The following is a 16,559-nucleotide window of genomic DNA, read 5'->3' as shown; positions in this document are numbered from 1 at the left end:
ACATTTTCAATATCTAAACCAGAACACGTTCATTTCATGTCGTAGAAGGATGAATAATAAGGACAACATGGTTAGGAAAACGCATAAATAATTGCTTAAATCCGAGTGTCATCATTTATCACAGTTGGGCGTTGTAGTTGGAAAACCCACCAATGCACACTATCACTCATGGCAGAGATAGCCAACAATTAACTAGCCTCCTTCATAAATCACAGAAAAGATCACCAGCATCTATTCAGTATATGGCGACCCACGGGGACTTGATTAATACATCTGTCAGGAGTGGACATGTGTACTGACTGGTAATACACTTACGTCTACTTCACCACCGACCTGACCAGTGGTCACAGAATGACCGCGGTCGTGATAAATGACCGGAGAGTCTTGTCTTATGATTGAGGGGCCAGAAACTTAACTCATCTCGTCAACACCAATGAAGGTTTAATTACGCGTCTTGAGCTCTTGCCAATTTGGTGACATACTGGGATGCAGACTTCATTTCTATCATCCGTCTTCTTGCTGTAAATTGAAAAGTAATAAATAGTTCCTCTTTCATATTAGATTGAACAGACATAGCGGGGAGCATGGGGCACAGCGGTCAGGTGAACAGTGGGATGCTTTCGTCAAGCGACACACTCTTGTAGGATGGTCATCTTGTTCCTGACCAGGCTGCGTCTAGGTGGAAGTAATACTTAATTATAAAATATGTATCAAGTTCTTGAATTCGACACTTTATATTAGTCATATGGTTTATTTAATTTCATCCTGATAACTGGTCATCTTATCTGTGACCAAGCGTCTAGGTTGTAGTGATATAACCTTTTATGAAAAATCTGGAATTCCGATAGCGCCATTGTATACTGAACAGCATGGAAAACGCACCAGCAATAAATCTTGAAATATTACAAAAACAACTTGAGCAATGACCTATTTTGATTAGAACAGACATAGACGGATTATTAAGAAAGACGACAAAGGAAACAGGAATACCACACAGTAATTACAATTACGTCATCAGTGTAAGGAAGACACATAGGGTTAAAATGAAAAGTCAATTTCTGGTATTTCCGCCATTGACAGCAACACAGGCCATGCAGCGTCTTTGATCGAATAAGTCTGCGAATAGTGTTCTGGGGCATTCCACTCTTGACGTAGTGTATCTTCATGTTCTCTCAGGTTCTGTACTTGCGGACGGCGTGAGAGGCGTTGACCCATGTAATCCCATAGATGTTCAATTGGCGATAGATCGGGTGACAGGGCTGGGCATGGAAGCAGAGGCACATCATTGTTCGCGAGGTACTGTGTTGAAACACGTGCTGTGTGCGCTCTTGCATTATCTTGCTGGAAGGTGTGCATATCGTGGTGCTGATGAAAGAATGGGATGACGTGATTTGCCAATATGTTATTCCTGTAGTAAAGGGCATTAACTCTTCCACGACAAACATGGAGCTCTGTTCGATGGTTATGACTGATGCCGCCCCATACCATGACAATCCCCCCCCCCCCCCCATCGATCTGTCTGTACAACGCATTAAATGTGGTAACGTTCTCCACGTCGACGCCACACTTGCAGTCGACCGTCAGCATTCCGTAAACGAAAACGGCACTCTTTAGAGAACAGCACACCATGCCACTGCAGCAATCTCTTTGGGCCCAACGCAGACGTTCATTTCGATGTCGATCAGTGAGTATGGGTCCAACATATGGACGTCGAGCACGTAGCCCTGCTGAGCGGAGACGTCGACGTACGGTGTCAGCACTGATCAATTCCGTCGGCCTTGTACGGTTGCTGCAGTCCTGGTAGCCGGAAGTGTACGATCACGAAGATGCCGACGAACAATATGGCGATCCTGACGTGGGGGAGTTACACGACGTTGACCCGCACGTGGTCGATCTCTGGTGGTTCTTGTCTGCTGGTATCTGCTCAGTAGCCTGAGGACTGTTGAATGATGACGTACTTGACGTACCAACTTGAAGCATGCCCAAGGCACGTTCACGTTCCTCTGCTGTTAATCTTGGCATTTCTTGTGTCAGTACCCTTTACGTCTGCAGCAACAAGTGATGTGGCTTTTAGAAGTCTGTCTTTTATAGCCCTATTTTGCATGCTTCCCGTGAAACTAATCACGTTTTCCATGATGTGCACGCAATTTGTTGCGTTTTTGGCGATTTCGCTCACAAAAAAATTAGGAATTTGTTTTGACGAACTGTTCTTCTTCATGCTTCGTCCAGAACGTCGTATATTACTCATTCACTTATATATTTATAAAAATACATCCATTTTCATGGTGGTGCGTTTGCAATGTTGTTCAGTATATATTAGAAATCTTTTTTTTCATTTCATTCTCGACAGAGCCAGGCTATCTGATGTGCAAGAAAACATCTTACAGTCATTGTCTTATTGATACCATTGGCAGCGTTCAAGTTGAGAAATAAACAGTTTTAAACGCCTTGATGTTCTTTCATTGGAAATTTCTTGGTGTTTCATCTCGAAATACTTTACTTAAAGAATATACCCGTGAAGATCCGCGGTAAAAGAGGTCTTCAGCATCCCATGTTTGCCGTAGGGGGCGACTCTGTTTGTCGTTTTGTTTAACGCCGCACTCCGCAACATTCCAGCTATATAACGGCGGCCTATAAATAATCGAGTCTGGACCAGACAATCCAGTGATTAATATCACGAGCATCGATCCATTCAATTTGGATACGATGACATGCATCAACCAAGTCAGCGAGCCTGACCACTCGATCGTGTTAGTCGACTTTTACGACAAGCATAGTCACCTTGTACGGCAAGCATGGGTTGCTTAAGACCTATTCTACCCCGGAATCTTCACAGGTCCTATCGCTTAAGTGAAAGCAACTATTACGTGACGGTGCTTACAAATCCAGAATCATAATCAGGACGAATCTGGAATTCCAAACTATGATATCCGGATTCTGGCAGGCTTAAGGGACGCAACTCTGCACAGCGACTTGCGGTGCGTTGGACGACTGGCCACCCCAAAATTACGTGAAATAAAGCTTAATAAATGCATCACATTTTACAAACATATGAAATCTAAAGTCCCAATTGCACTTCTGCGTAATCAACGTAAATACAGCTGACATGTCGTGTACAATGGGTCTACTTCGCCATAAGTGTGAATAATTGCAAGGTGACAACGATGCTGTCATCGAGAGCGAACTACACTGTATTTATGTCGAAATACATCAGCTCCGATGTCCGATTTTATGTTTCATTTGGTAGATGGTCACTGAAAATAGCTCGTCGACGTCGTGTAATTTGACCGAAATAACTCAATATCCGTGCCTTTGATCCATCTCGCTAGAGTTAGACATTGTGTTCTCTGCTTGTGCTTGACAGTCGGGGCCGCCTCCGTGGTCTAGTGGTAGAGTGTCTGCCCGGAGAGCGGAAGGTCAAAGGTTCGATCCCCGGCCGCTTCATACAAAAAGACGTTCAAAGATGGTACTTGTTGTTATCCTGCCTGGCGCTTGAAATGAAGGGGCTAAACAAGGGCTGACCGTCGCGGAGTTGGGTTTTCGTGTTTAACTGCGGCATGGTTTCTCGCGTGGCTAGCTCTATAAAATCGGCATGATTCCGGACGAGTGCAAATACAAAAACAAACACACACACACACACACATGTATGCACGTTGCTAGATAAGTACACTATTCTTAAACGCGACGTTAAACCCCATTTCATCTCACCTTTGACTGTGAGAGCCCCGTTGCTCAAAACTGATAATACCCTAGATTGGCGCGTGCTATATGAAATATCTTATGTGGTTAAATGTTTAGTTACCTTTTAAACGCTAACCTTCAAAGGTCAGCCGTCTATTCGAACACCGTTATTTTGTAAAACCATGTTTATGTCGCGAGTCGATAGTTAGCCAGTCGCATGGATCATATTGGCCATATTCACTCCTTGGACGATAAAATTTAACACAGCATTATGGTTTTAGTCGTGCTACCAGCTGCGTACGTCGATTCACCACCAGGGTTGCTGCCCTTGAATAGAACCTGCTATCTTTAAAATCCATACCATCAAAAAAACATGCATGGAAAAGGATTAAAAAATGTATTGTCATACTGGTCGTCCAGCCATGACAGAGTGTGATGTGGGGTGGGGAGGGATAGGGTGGTGTTGGGTAGGGTCGGATAGGGTGGTGTGGGGTTGGGTCGGATAGTGTGGGGTTGGTTCGTGATTAAAAACATAATTCAGAGACAAACCGCTCAATTGATTTTTCTGCGCAAAATGTATTGCCACACATTACTGAATATTGTAGTAATTGCAACTTTGTATTTGTAATTATAATTGTGCATATAATTATCTAAAAATGCCTACCGACAATGGCTGACCAGAAAAGTACTATTCTGAAATATTTACTTCCGCGCTGATGCTGCCATCATATCGGCTGTTTCAATCAGAGAGGGGTTATGGTGAATTGATAACCTTTGATTGACCAATCATAATCAATTTGTTTCCAAATTCGTCATAGAATATCTGTTCAGTCCTTGCTTTGAGATAAAAATGTTCTTCATCCGAACAATTTTGTAGGGAGTCCGATCTCATTACAGACAGATCTTTACTGCCATGCGATAGCATTCCTCGATGAGATCTGAGGAAGCTTCCATCTCACTGAGAGATGCTTGGCTTCTTGAGCCAATGAGATGTCAGCTTTGTAAAACCATTCGGATTCATTCCCTCACCAACTTGAATCTCAAACTTAGATCTCAGCAATAGAAACCGCCATAAAACTCCATTTTAGGTTTAGGTGTCATGGCGCTCAACAACGACAAGATTGATGAAATATCTACACCAATATAAAAACACAGCTTTATTATTTCGCAGTCGGAATTCCTTAGTTACAGTCGTTTTGTTTTCAAGACATCCAGCAAGTAAAGTAGCTAATTTTATTTTTTCAAATCACGTGGCCACATTTCTTTTTAAATATTTTCAGGAACAAATCTCTTTTTGAAAAAAACCCACCCAAACTAACGACAAGCTATGGTTTACAAATTAACTAACTAGTGCGGTCCCGTGGCCCCAGCAGGTATCCTTACAAAATCACATTACACGGACTCCTTGTCCGGAAAAGGTGACAGAAAGAACACAAATGAGGGCATCGATACCAGTCGAGCAAGTAAATACTGCTCTATATTTGAAAGTCAACTGTCACACACGGATGTTGTGCATGTAGCAATAATTTCGTGCACGACTACACATGTTTCTGGTGTCAATATCACCTTGCCATATTTACCCTTTCCAATGTCTCATCGAAATGTTTTACCGTTGTATTCACTGACGAAGATAAAGACATAACTTTATTAATTACTTATTAAGCGATAAAATACTATATTTGTCTACAACTATGTAATCGATATCTCTCGTGAGTGAAATAAGACTACAAACTGGATCAATGGTACTGAGGTTTGGAGAGCAAGATTGGTAAGAACGTATGTGATATTTTGTCAAATAACATATTTATGTCATCTCGTGACTAGACATAGTTGACAGTTTCATTCATGGCTGCGCCAAACATATCATCTCTGTTTTGTTTGTGTTTGTTTGCTGTTTAACGCAGCAGTATTCCAGCTATATGGTGGCGGTCTGTACATATACGAGTATGAACAAGAATCCAATTTGGATACGATGACACGCAATCAACCAAGTCGCCGAGTTGATCACCTTATCCATTTAGTCGCCCCTTACCACTAGCATAGGACCTACATTCTTCCCCGAAATTCCCTAGAGGTTACTGTTGTATTTACTGTTACTGCAGTAAAATCAGAATCTGCAGTAACAGTAACAATATTTAGTAGTACTAGTTCCAGAGGCAGAAGTTGTTATGCTTGTAGATTTTATTGACGTTGAACATAATTCGAAACATGATATATTTACATATGATTATTGTCTCACATTTAAAAAACTAATACCACAAACAAGTTCTTTTAGCATAATTCATTTTGCAATATTCCCTAATTCAACGATGCTTGTTCTATCAAGAAACATTGAAACTGGTGAGATGGTGACAAAAACATGACACTCACTTATGATTATGATTTATTATAACTGATATATCAATCCCTGTCAGATCAGATAGAAAGATCACCCTTTCAATACAAGAAACAGATCAATCAAAGACTATCAATTATATCTTCTGATCAAACTGTCTCTGTCTAGAAGCTCTGATTACCTCCCTTGGTAAATAATTCCCTGTGGTAAAACTCAATCTGGTTGCATCAGGTACGACATCAGCTGTCCGTGGATGCTAAAGTTCAGAGTGCGCAACCACGAGAGGGAAACTCTTCTTATGGTATTCTCGCGAGGCATAGCTTATCAGTAGCGTGAGATATATCATATTAGGTTAATGAAACGCTTCTCACCTCCGGGATACCGTGTTTGGTATTTGTCAATATGTTTAAAGTGAGGTGCCGATCACATTCACCTTGGAGATATCACATTTGACCTTTATCTGAAAAGACGACTGGAGCATTTAGTTCTTATATATACCTAACTCTTGTTGAGATAGTCGTGTTGGAATGAAACTTAATGTTAATGTGTGCAAGTACGTGGTGAGGTTTTACTTTTATTGGAGATATGAGGGCTATGGAAAGATCCTCCAGATACTGCAGTAAGCTATAGACACCAGCGAGAGGTAGTCTCATGTCGTACATGCAGCGTCAGGCTGAGCGAGAGACATACCCACTGAGACGATGCCTTGCTTTCTGTGAGGCGTTGCACGTTACATTACATTAGCCACGAGACATATTTCATACTTCGCTAATACGACAGTATTATCGGACAATTATTACAAAAGACACATTAGCCATAAGTTCACCACGTGACTAACGACTTGGGCAAATGGGTAGGACTTACGGCCCGTGTTAGACCCAAAACCTGTCGCCGACGTGGGGTAAACTAATAAAGTTGACAATATTCACGACGACAATATTTCCAATTTCCACGGCTGGTAGTCACGCCGGGCTCTCATACTTTATTTTCATTGTGTCTGTGAGCAAATTGTTATTTCCTTTGTGGTTTAATTAAACTGTGTCTGGAAGAATAATGGCGCAGGGAGGGGGTGGGAGAGGATGGGCACACCCTGTCACCTGGGAGGGGTGGGAGAGGGGGTGGGGGTGTTTGAGTTAGAGTTTGGCGACAAAAGTGAGAATGTTCGGATACTTTGCTTCAGAACGTATGAAATATTTACTTAAGGTGAAAATGACCGAGGACGTTGTAGATGGGGAAGACGGGAGAGGATAGGTCGGGCCGTCCTTGTGATGGATGATTGTTGTACTGGTGTGTGGGGAAGATGGAGGTGGGTGTGGTGGGTTGTCCTCGTGATGGATGATTGTGACGGTGTGTGGGGAAGATGGAGGTGGGTGTGGTGGGTTGTCCTCGTGATGGGTGATTGTTGTAGTGGTGTGTGGGGAAGATGGAGGTGGGTGTGGTGGGTTGTCCTCGCGATGGATGATTGTTGTAGTGGTGTGTGGGGAAGATGGAGGTGGGTGTGGTGGGTTGTCCTCGTGATGGATGATTGTTGTAGTGGTGTGTGGGGAAGATGGAGGTGGGTGTGGTGGGTTGTCCTCGTGATGGATGATTGTTGTAGTGGTGTGTGGGGAAGATGGAGGTGGGTGTGGTGGGTTGTCCTCGTGATGGATGATTGTGACGGTGTGTGGGGAAGATGGAGGTGGGTGTGGTGGGTTGTCCTCGTGATGGATGATTGTGACGGTGTGTGGGGAAGATGGAGGTGGGTGTGGTGGGTTGTCCTCGTGATGGATGATTGTGACGGTGTGTGGGGAAGATGGAGGTGGGTGTGGTTGGACGTCCTCGCGATGGATGATTGTTGTAGTGGTGTGTGGGGAAGATGGAGGTGGGTGTGGTGGGTTGTCCTCGTGATGGATGATTGTTGTAGTAGTGTGTGGGGAAGATGGAGGTGGGTGTGGTTGGACGTCCTCGCGATGGATGATTGTTGTAGTGGTGTGTGGGGAAGATGGAGGTGGGTGTGGTGGGTTGTCCTCGCGATGGATGACTGTTGTACTGGTGTGTGGGGAAGATGGAGGTGGGTGTGGTGGGTTGTCCTTGTGATGGATGATTGTTGTAGTGGTGTGTGGGGAAGATGGAGGTGGGTGTGGTGGGTTGTCCTTGTGATGGATGATTGTGACGGTGTGTGGGGAAGATGGAGGTGGGTGTGGTTGGACGTCCTCGCGATGGGTGATTGTTGTAGTGGTGTGTGGGGAAGATGGAGGTGGGTGTGGTGGGTTGTCCTCGTGATGGATGATTGTTGTAGTGGTGTGTGGGGAAGATGGAGGTGGGTGTGGTTGGACGTCCTCGCGATGGGTGATTGTTGTAGTGGTGTGTGGGGAAGATGGAGGTGGGTGTGGTGGGTTGTCCTCGTGATGGATGATTGTGACGGTGTGTGGGGAAGATGGAGGTGGGTGTGGTGGGTTGTCCTCGTGATGGGTGATTGTTGTAGTGGTGTGTGGGGAAGATGGAGGTGGGTGTGGTGGGTTGTCCTCGTGATGGATGATTGTTGTAGTGGTGTGTGGGGAAGATGGAGGTGGGTGTGGTGGGTTGTCCTCGTGATGGATGATTGTTGTAGTGGTGTGTGGGGAAGATGGAGGTGGGTGTGGTGGGTTGTCCTCGTGATGGATGATTGTGACGGTGTGTGGGGAAGATGGTGGTGGGTGTGGTGGGTTGTCCTCGTGATGGATGATTGTGACGGTGTGTGGGGAAGATGGTGGTGGGTGTGGTGGGTTGTCCTCGTGATGGATGATTGGGAAGGTGTGTGGGGAAGATGGAGGTGGGTGTGGTGGGTTGTCCTCGTGATGGATGATTGTGACGGTGTGTGGGGAAGATGGAAGTGGGTGTGGTGGGTTGTCCTCGTGATGGATGATTGTTGTAGTGGTGTGTGGGGAAGATGGTGGTGGGTGTGGTGGGTTGTCCTCGTGATGGATGATTATGTAGTGGTGTGTGGGGAAGATGGAGGCGGGTTTGGTGGGTTGTCCTCGTGATGGATGATTGTTGTAGTGGTGTGTGGGGAAGATGGAGGTGGGTGTGGTGGGTTGTCCTCGTGATGGATGATTGTTGTAGTGGTGTGTGGGGAAGATGGTGTGGAAGGTGGATGATGTTTGTGTTGGCTGATTATGATTATGTTGTCTAAAGAGGATAGGTTCGTCCTTGTGATGCATATGGTAATGAGGGTAGGGTAGTGGGTGTTGTGCTTGTGATGGATGATTGCAGTGATGTCGGGGCAAGATGGCAAAGAAGGTGGGTGAGGGGCATAGTTGGTGGTCTTTGTGAAAGATGATGATGATGATGACGATGATGGTGTCTGGAAAAGATGGAGGGAAGGATGGGTGAGGGAAGGATGGGTTAGGGATAGGGTTGGTTGTCCTTGTGATGGTTGTCTGAGCAAGACTGAGATGATGGTGTGTGGGGGTGTTTGTTGTTGCCTGTTCTGGGGCTGATTGAGAGGGACACTGACTTGTTGGGTTGTCCTTGTGATGATCGGGGTGGCATTGACTGGGGACGATGGCAAGGACAGTGGGGGTAGCTAGGGTGGATTGCCCTTGTGATTGGTGGTTGTGATGATGCTCTCAGAAGAAGGAGGGTTGGGATGGCGTCGTCCTTGCCCATGGACAACTTCAGGCGGTAGGATGAATCGTTCTTGTGATGGTGACACTGGGAGAGACCTTGATGGTTAAGAGGAGAGTTGCCTGGTGAACCGAGCTATTCGGCAATGCATTTCATCGCAATTTTACTGGTGTGATGCGGGAATTGAGAGAAGTCATGAATGTCAACTTGGACGGAGGATAATTGGACGTCAGTGTTGGACCGAGCTCTCTTATCTTAATAGGCTCAGGGCCACGCGTGGAGTATAGAAATACTGGCGTCCTCTGACGACGATGGAGGATAGGCGAAGGGAGGGGCGGACCTGGATATCAAGGAAGAAGTCACAGGAAGGATACAACAATGAAACCCATCAAAATAATCTTTAAACCTATTAATCACGGAACTTTGAACTTGAGTGGACGTTTTATATCACAACAGAAACTTACATGTAAACCCTTTCACTGTAATTGAGCTATCGACTTGCCAAAGTATTTTGCGCATTGCAATGAGTTTTTCACTCCAGTCAGCGGTGACCATCAACCACTTCTGTCGTGTGCGACAGGATCGGGGGAATAATCATAGGGTATATGGCATCCTTCACCGGAGGGAGACGTGAAACTTCGATACTCAATCGTTTAAGGATTTTTTGTGAGATTCCGATTCGAATTATTTTCTCAAGATGATAATAAACATAAATCTCAGTTCGTGAATGAAGTCATACACCTTCAACATGACCTGGAATCAATAATAAAACATTATTTATAAATTAATTTACAGATATAGCATCACGCTCGCACATACGTTGAAGACAACAATGGTTGGTCTTGCAAGTCTCATTATTTTCCGACTGTAGGACACGTCGTGAACAAGGAACCCTATTTTTATCCAGGAACCATGCATAACGAACGGAATATATAGGAGTTAACTGAGTATGCCTGATATATGTGGTCATGAGTTGTTCATCCGGACATATGTTCATACTGAATACAGTAAATCTTTCGGATAAACCAGGTTTCAGATGCCAGATGGCCGATGCAATTCCCTATTTTGACTTGTACCGTACATTCCCATTTTGTTGCAGGTGAACTAAAGACTTGCCCTTGCATGTGTTTGTGACGGGTGGTATCGGTGAGACAGGATATGCTCACCTTCTGCTAACCTGGTGTCATCACTATTTGGTAGTGATTCATAAACACATGCTTATTAAAAAGCTGGAATCGTACAAGGAACACTACTGCGATTTCTTATCATAGAAAATGATGTTTTTGGTCGCTTTTAGTGGCCTGTATATTAATTTGGGATAGGCCTCGCTTTTGGTGATGACAAGGTTGCCCTGAGACAACTTGCAAATGTAAACAAATGTAAATTCATACATTGACAATCACAGATCCCTTGACTTTGACACGGTTTGGCCATGGATGTACGTTTAATTCGTTAGGAAGTATTATCCGTCATGTTCTTGCTATCAGAGGCACTCCCAACGTATAAAGACTTCGAATCCCAAATTCCCTCTGATTTTGTTCCCAGTGTTGTTAGCACAGTACCCTACTCGTATGTTCACCAAAGTGCTAAACGTCTGAGATCTGCATCACTTCGGGTTTTCCTCACACATCACACTAACACGCCATGATATTACTGAGATACTGTTCAAATAGACTTTACTCTGTCACAGAAAATAATGCAAAACTTTATCCATGGCTATATATTACGTTTATACCACATTGTGCCTTTCGTTTTGCACCGATACGGTGTGCAAGATCAACAAATATGAACAGTATTGCTTTGGAGCTGAAGCAAAGTCAAACATCCACTTATGGAAAGTCGTGGTCATGAACAAAAGCATTAGGGGTGTCTTCTGGCACGTGCTGAAGATGAAGATGAAAACGCAACCTTTTCGCGAACACATATCATCATTATTTGGTAGTGATTCATAAACACATGATTATGATATAGTCGGAATCGTAAAATAACCTCAATCTGCTTTTAGCATATATTTCATTTGGTTATGCAAAGCGTTTTGTCGCTTTTATGAGTGTCATGGCAACCATTCTGTTGGTATGTACATCTACATGTACCTGTCTGTACCATTTTTTCTATTCTTTTTTACATGCATATGAATGAGTCCCTTTTTCATCTGTCTTTTTTCCACAATTCTTGCAGATGGGAAGTTTGTTTGACATATCATATCTGTTCTATCGTTGATCAAGGTCAAATAATTTCTTTTTGACCCACGGAGCATTTTAAGTGCTTATGTGTGAAGAGTATAACTTCAACTGGTAATACCAGAGGAAAACCCTCCAGTATTTTCACGAACAGATATTTTTAGATATAAAACCATATCCAGTATTGCTCGGTCTTTAAGGCAGCACAACCGTAAAATGCCTGACACACTCTTCCGTGCGACTAGAATGATAGTACTATCTCCAGAATTGAGCCACTTTGTGTGTGCAACAGGCAGAAATGAATTGTTTCCGCAACAGGCAATACACTTTCAAGATGGATTCCTTCTTCGTGTGGGAGAGAAGCGTAAAGATGGAATGGTACGGGAAACAGATAACGAAATGCTAAACGAATGTAAGCAGACACGCTTACGAGTCATTGGATATTTGTGTGTAAACAAGGTAATCAATGTGTTGTGTTACATTTCTGTTGACTGTTCCTAATCCCATTCCTAATGTCATGTTATATATAGGATTATTGTCATGTTGACTTCATCTTGCATACTGAAGTAGTCCAACAATATTATATAGGAAAATTGTTACAATTTTCTAGAAAATGAGATTTTATCGAAACAAATATGTTGGGCCGAAATTCTTGAAAACAAATATACTTCATATTTATGTGGAACAAAGAAATTGTTTGCCACAAAACTACTTGTTGCAATGTGTTTTTCACAAAAAAACGGTTTGGGCTCAGTTTTAATTATAAAAATATCTGGTATTGCAGCTGTAACTGAAAAGATATATGGTCACAATCCAAAATGATGTGCCGTATGTAAACAAAATAATAAAAAAATACATTCGTATCATTTTTTGCTATTAGTTAAGCAATACGTTTATTCAAACCTATCCTGATTGTTCTTAAATTCAAGAAATTTCGTTCTGTTAACAGACTGATGGTTGTTCTTGTGCCCGTGGTTATTTATGTTTTATGATGACAGTTCACGTAAACCTCAATGAAGAACAACTCGAGCATGTGTAGTTATCCCTAACGAGGCTAATTTAAACATTCTTAAAATACATGGTATTATTCATACTTCTTTGGTGACATGTTACACGAAAATATTAACACCAGCCTATTGTATTACAAGGATCTGAATGTAGTTAATTACCCCTTATTGAAATAAGGACTTCCATGATGTAGTGGTTTGAGCATCGGCCCGGAGAGCGAATGGTTGGTGCCTCGACGTTCCCCGACCGCGTCATACCAAAAATACGTTAAACCGATGGTACTTAAAGATGGTACTTGTTCTCCTGCCTGGTGTTCGGCATTATGGGGGTCAGACAAGGACAGTTCGAAATCGGTATACTGTGCCGGGTGGTGTTTCCATGATAAACTGCGGGATGGTACCTCGGTGTCCTAGCACTATAAAACAGGCATTAGTCATGCACGCACGCACGCACGCACGTTAAATCACGTTATGTAGAAAGCATAGTATCGCAGTAATGTTGTAGTATATTCCGACACACACGATGCAGACATACACGGCCACACAAACTGAGTCCTGGTGATTTCGGTTTCGACAAGTCCATCTTACCTCCAGATGAGTCGATCGCTGCTCACAATATATATATATACATATCAGTAACTTACAGACCACTGTCATACAGCTAGAATGTTAGAATGCTGTGAGTGTGGCGTTACACAAACACATAAACAGAACCAATCCAGAATGATCAATATTTATCGATATATTCTTGCCAATTGATACAGTAAGCCATAAGCGTTCACTGGAAAGTTTTGAATGAGCGCTAATGTCATACAGCGCTGCTTTCAGAGTATGTATAGTAGATTATATTTCTTGCCGATTGGAAGAATTTAATTAGTTATTGGTAACTTTACTTATAGTACTTCTTGTAATTAGTACAAACAGTTTTCAAATCAAACAAGACGACTTTAACTTAAATATGAGTAACACTACAGTGATATTTGCACATATATCATGCAATATGCAAGAAAGCATTCCCTTTTTACCAGGTTTCTTACATTGTTCAAGTCTTTCCTGAAATGTATAATGAGCACTAAAATTGAAAACTTGTGCCAAACCAAAGATTACTTGACTATAAAACATGACTGATTACATATGGTAGACATGTGGAGGCCGATTCCAAAGTTGGCATTTTCATATGTTCCCATATTTTTCAGGTGAACAATTGATTTGCCTTTGCATGTATTTGTGACAGGTGCCACCGGTGAGGCAGGATACGCTCACGTTTTCGCGAAAACCTGGTATCATCACTATTTTGTAGTAATAATAAACGCTTACTATTATAGTCGGAATCATAAAACGATCTCGGCTATTGATGGAGATTTCTTATGATTATGAAAATGAATTTTGTTTGAATCAGTTTTACATCCAGTACATTTCAATGTTCTTATAAAGCTTTGGTCTCTTCCCACGTGTTAGTTAACTAGGTCGGAGCTCTACAGTTATATATAAACGTTAAAATAAACCAGACGAAGTGACCCTTGTTGACCACCAAGTTGTACTCCGTGACTTCTGAGTAACACATGAATATAAATCTCAGCCTCTCCGATTATTTTAAGTACTGGTGACAAAAATGCACGACCCCGATTGCCCTATAAACCATGTTGTCTGTCAATCCAGAAACCTTTAGCAATCCACTTCAGTCATTGCCCATAAACCGCTCCAGCTACTACCACGGCCCACATCCCTAGGCAATTCCAGTCGTTGTGTTCGTCTCACTGTGTATATCTGGTTAGTTTATGCAGCACATTTAATAAGTGAACTCACTTTATGACAGTAATCTGATCGATGTGCTCTCTCCTTTGTTGGAGAATTTGTCGCAAATGACCTCCGTGATTATATCCGTTTCACGTTGATGTGACAGAACAGGATATAGAGCCGTGCTGCTCAGAGGCTATTGCTTTCCTGCGTTGTAGCGTTGTAATCACAGGCTTGGCTGACCTCTAATATAGGGTTATGTAGATATGGTGGCCATGGTGCTGTTTGCCATTCTGTTCAATACGGGGCAAGCTGTTTCATTCACAGGAATCTATTTAGCTTGACACGTTACAAAGTCACAGCCATGACCTTTACAAATGATTCTTGATGAAATTGCATGCAGGGAAAATGGAACCTCTTACAGCGGATGCCTTCGCAGCTTTAAGACTATATCCATGCAGCTGGCGACTGGTAATTCTTTTCGTTGATGGAGATTACTGATCTGTCTTTGATCAGTGTGAATGCATTAAAGATGATGGTACATAAGTGGGGGTGTGTTTAACTGGCGTTAGGTAATGCACGTGTGTAGATTGAGAAAGGAAGGCCGTGACACATGGCGGTAATGATGATATTAGTTATGATGATGACGATGATGGTAATGGTGATGATGATGATAATGATGGTGATGATTTGATAGATAACAAAACGGACGTATGGTAGGAAGAAGGACGCGTGAGAGAAATGTGCCAATGTACTGTACAGAATAATGTGGTGATGTTCTGAGCCGAAAGACCTTGTTGATGTTCTGTACAGAAATACCTTGTTGATGTTGTGTACAGAAAGATTTTGTTAATGTTCTGTACAGAAAGACCTTGTTGATGTTCTAGTGAGAAAGACCTTGTTGATGTTCTGCACAGAAAGACTTTATTGATGTTCTGCACAGAAAGACTTTGTTGATGTTCTGCACAGAAAGACCGTGTTGATGTTCTGTACAGAAAGACTTTGTTGATGTTCTGTACAGAAAGACTTTGTTGATGTTCTGTACAGAAAGACTTTGTTGATGTTCTGTTCTGAAAGACTTTGTTGATGTTCTAGTGAGAAAGACTTTGTTGATGTTCTGTACAGAAAGACTTTGTTGATGTTCTGTACAGAAAGACCTTGTTGATGTTGTGTACAGAAAGATTTTGTTAATGTTCTGTACAGAAAGACCTTGTTGATGTTCTAGTGAGAAAGACCTTGTTGATGTTCTGCACAGAAAGACTTTATTGATGTTCTGCACAGAAAGACTTTGTTGATGTTCTGCACAGAAAGACCGTGTTGATGTTCTGTACAGAAAGACTTTGTTGATGTTCTGTACAGAAAGACTTTGTTGATGTTCTGTACAGAAAGACTTTGTTGATGTTCTGTTCTGAAAGACTTTGTTGATGTTCTAGTGAGAAAGACTTTGTTGATGTTCTGTACAGAAAGACTTTGTTGATGTTCTGTACAGAAAGAATTTGTTGATGTTCTGCACAGAAATACTTTGTTGATGTTCTGTACAGAAAGACTTTGTTGTTGTTCTGTACAGAAAGACTTTGTTGATGTTCTGTACAGAAAGATTTTGTTGATGTTCTGTACAGAAAGAATTTGTTGATGTTCTGTACAGAAAGACTTTGTTGATGTTCTGTACAGAAAGACTTTGTTGTTGTTCTGTACAGAAAGACTTTGTTGATGTTCTGTACAGAAAGACCTTGTTGATGTTCTGTACATAAAGACCTTGTTGATGTTCTGTACAGGAAGACTTTGTTGATGTTCTATACAGAAAGACTTTGTTGATGTTCTATACAGAAAGCTTGTATAGATGCATGTGTAGATGTCCTGAAAAAAGGTATATTTTGAAGCAGTAAAGGTACCAAAAATCCCATCATGAGTTGTTGACATTACATGGTCAAATATTTTTTGATAGACAGCTATCATATATGGTATAAGAATGTTGTATCCAAAGATAAGACAAACAAGTGTGTCATTTCCTTTACAGTCCATTAACAGTCTCTT

At 42.2% G+C, this 16,559-nt stretch overlaps 2 protein-coding genes across 2 annotated transcripts in view; one reads left to right on the top strand and one right to left on the bottom strand.

Annotated features, from left to right (window-relative positions):
- The window catches only part of LOC139464240 (calcitonin gene-related peptide type 1 receptor-like), a 158,207-nt gene that overhangs the window by 79,237 nt on the left and 62,411 nt on the right, over positions 1–16,559 (top strand). The gene's annotated exons all lie outside the window — the stretch shown is intronic.
- On the bottom strand, positions 7,150–9,195 carry LOC139465111 (uncharacterized). The gene has a single exon (XM_071246801.1). The coding sequence runs from the start codon at positions 9,193–9,195 to the stop codon at positions 7,150–7,152; it is 2,046 nt and encodes a 681-aa protein (XP_071102902.1).

Source organism: Haliotis cracherodii, unplaced genomic scaffold (genome assembly GCF_022045235.1).
Source record: "Haliotis cracherodii isolate W230 unplaced genomic scaffold, xgHalCrac1.p SCAF_17, whole genome shotgun sequence".
NCBI classification, from domain to species: Eukaryota; Metazoa; Mollusca; class Gastropoda; order Lepetellida; family Haliotidae; genus Haliotis; species Haliotis cracherodii.
This window is presented reverse-complemented; position numbering and strand designations above follow the sequence as displayed.

Excerpts from the sequence above, each read along its gene's own strand:
- LOC139465111 (XM_071246801.1), bottom strand. The coding sequence starts at position 9,195 with ATGCATCACAAGGACGAACCTATCCTCTTTAGACAACATAATCATAAT.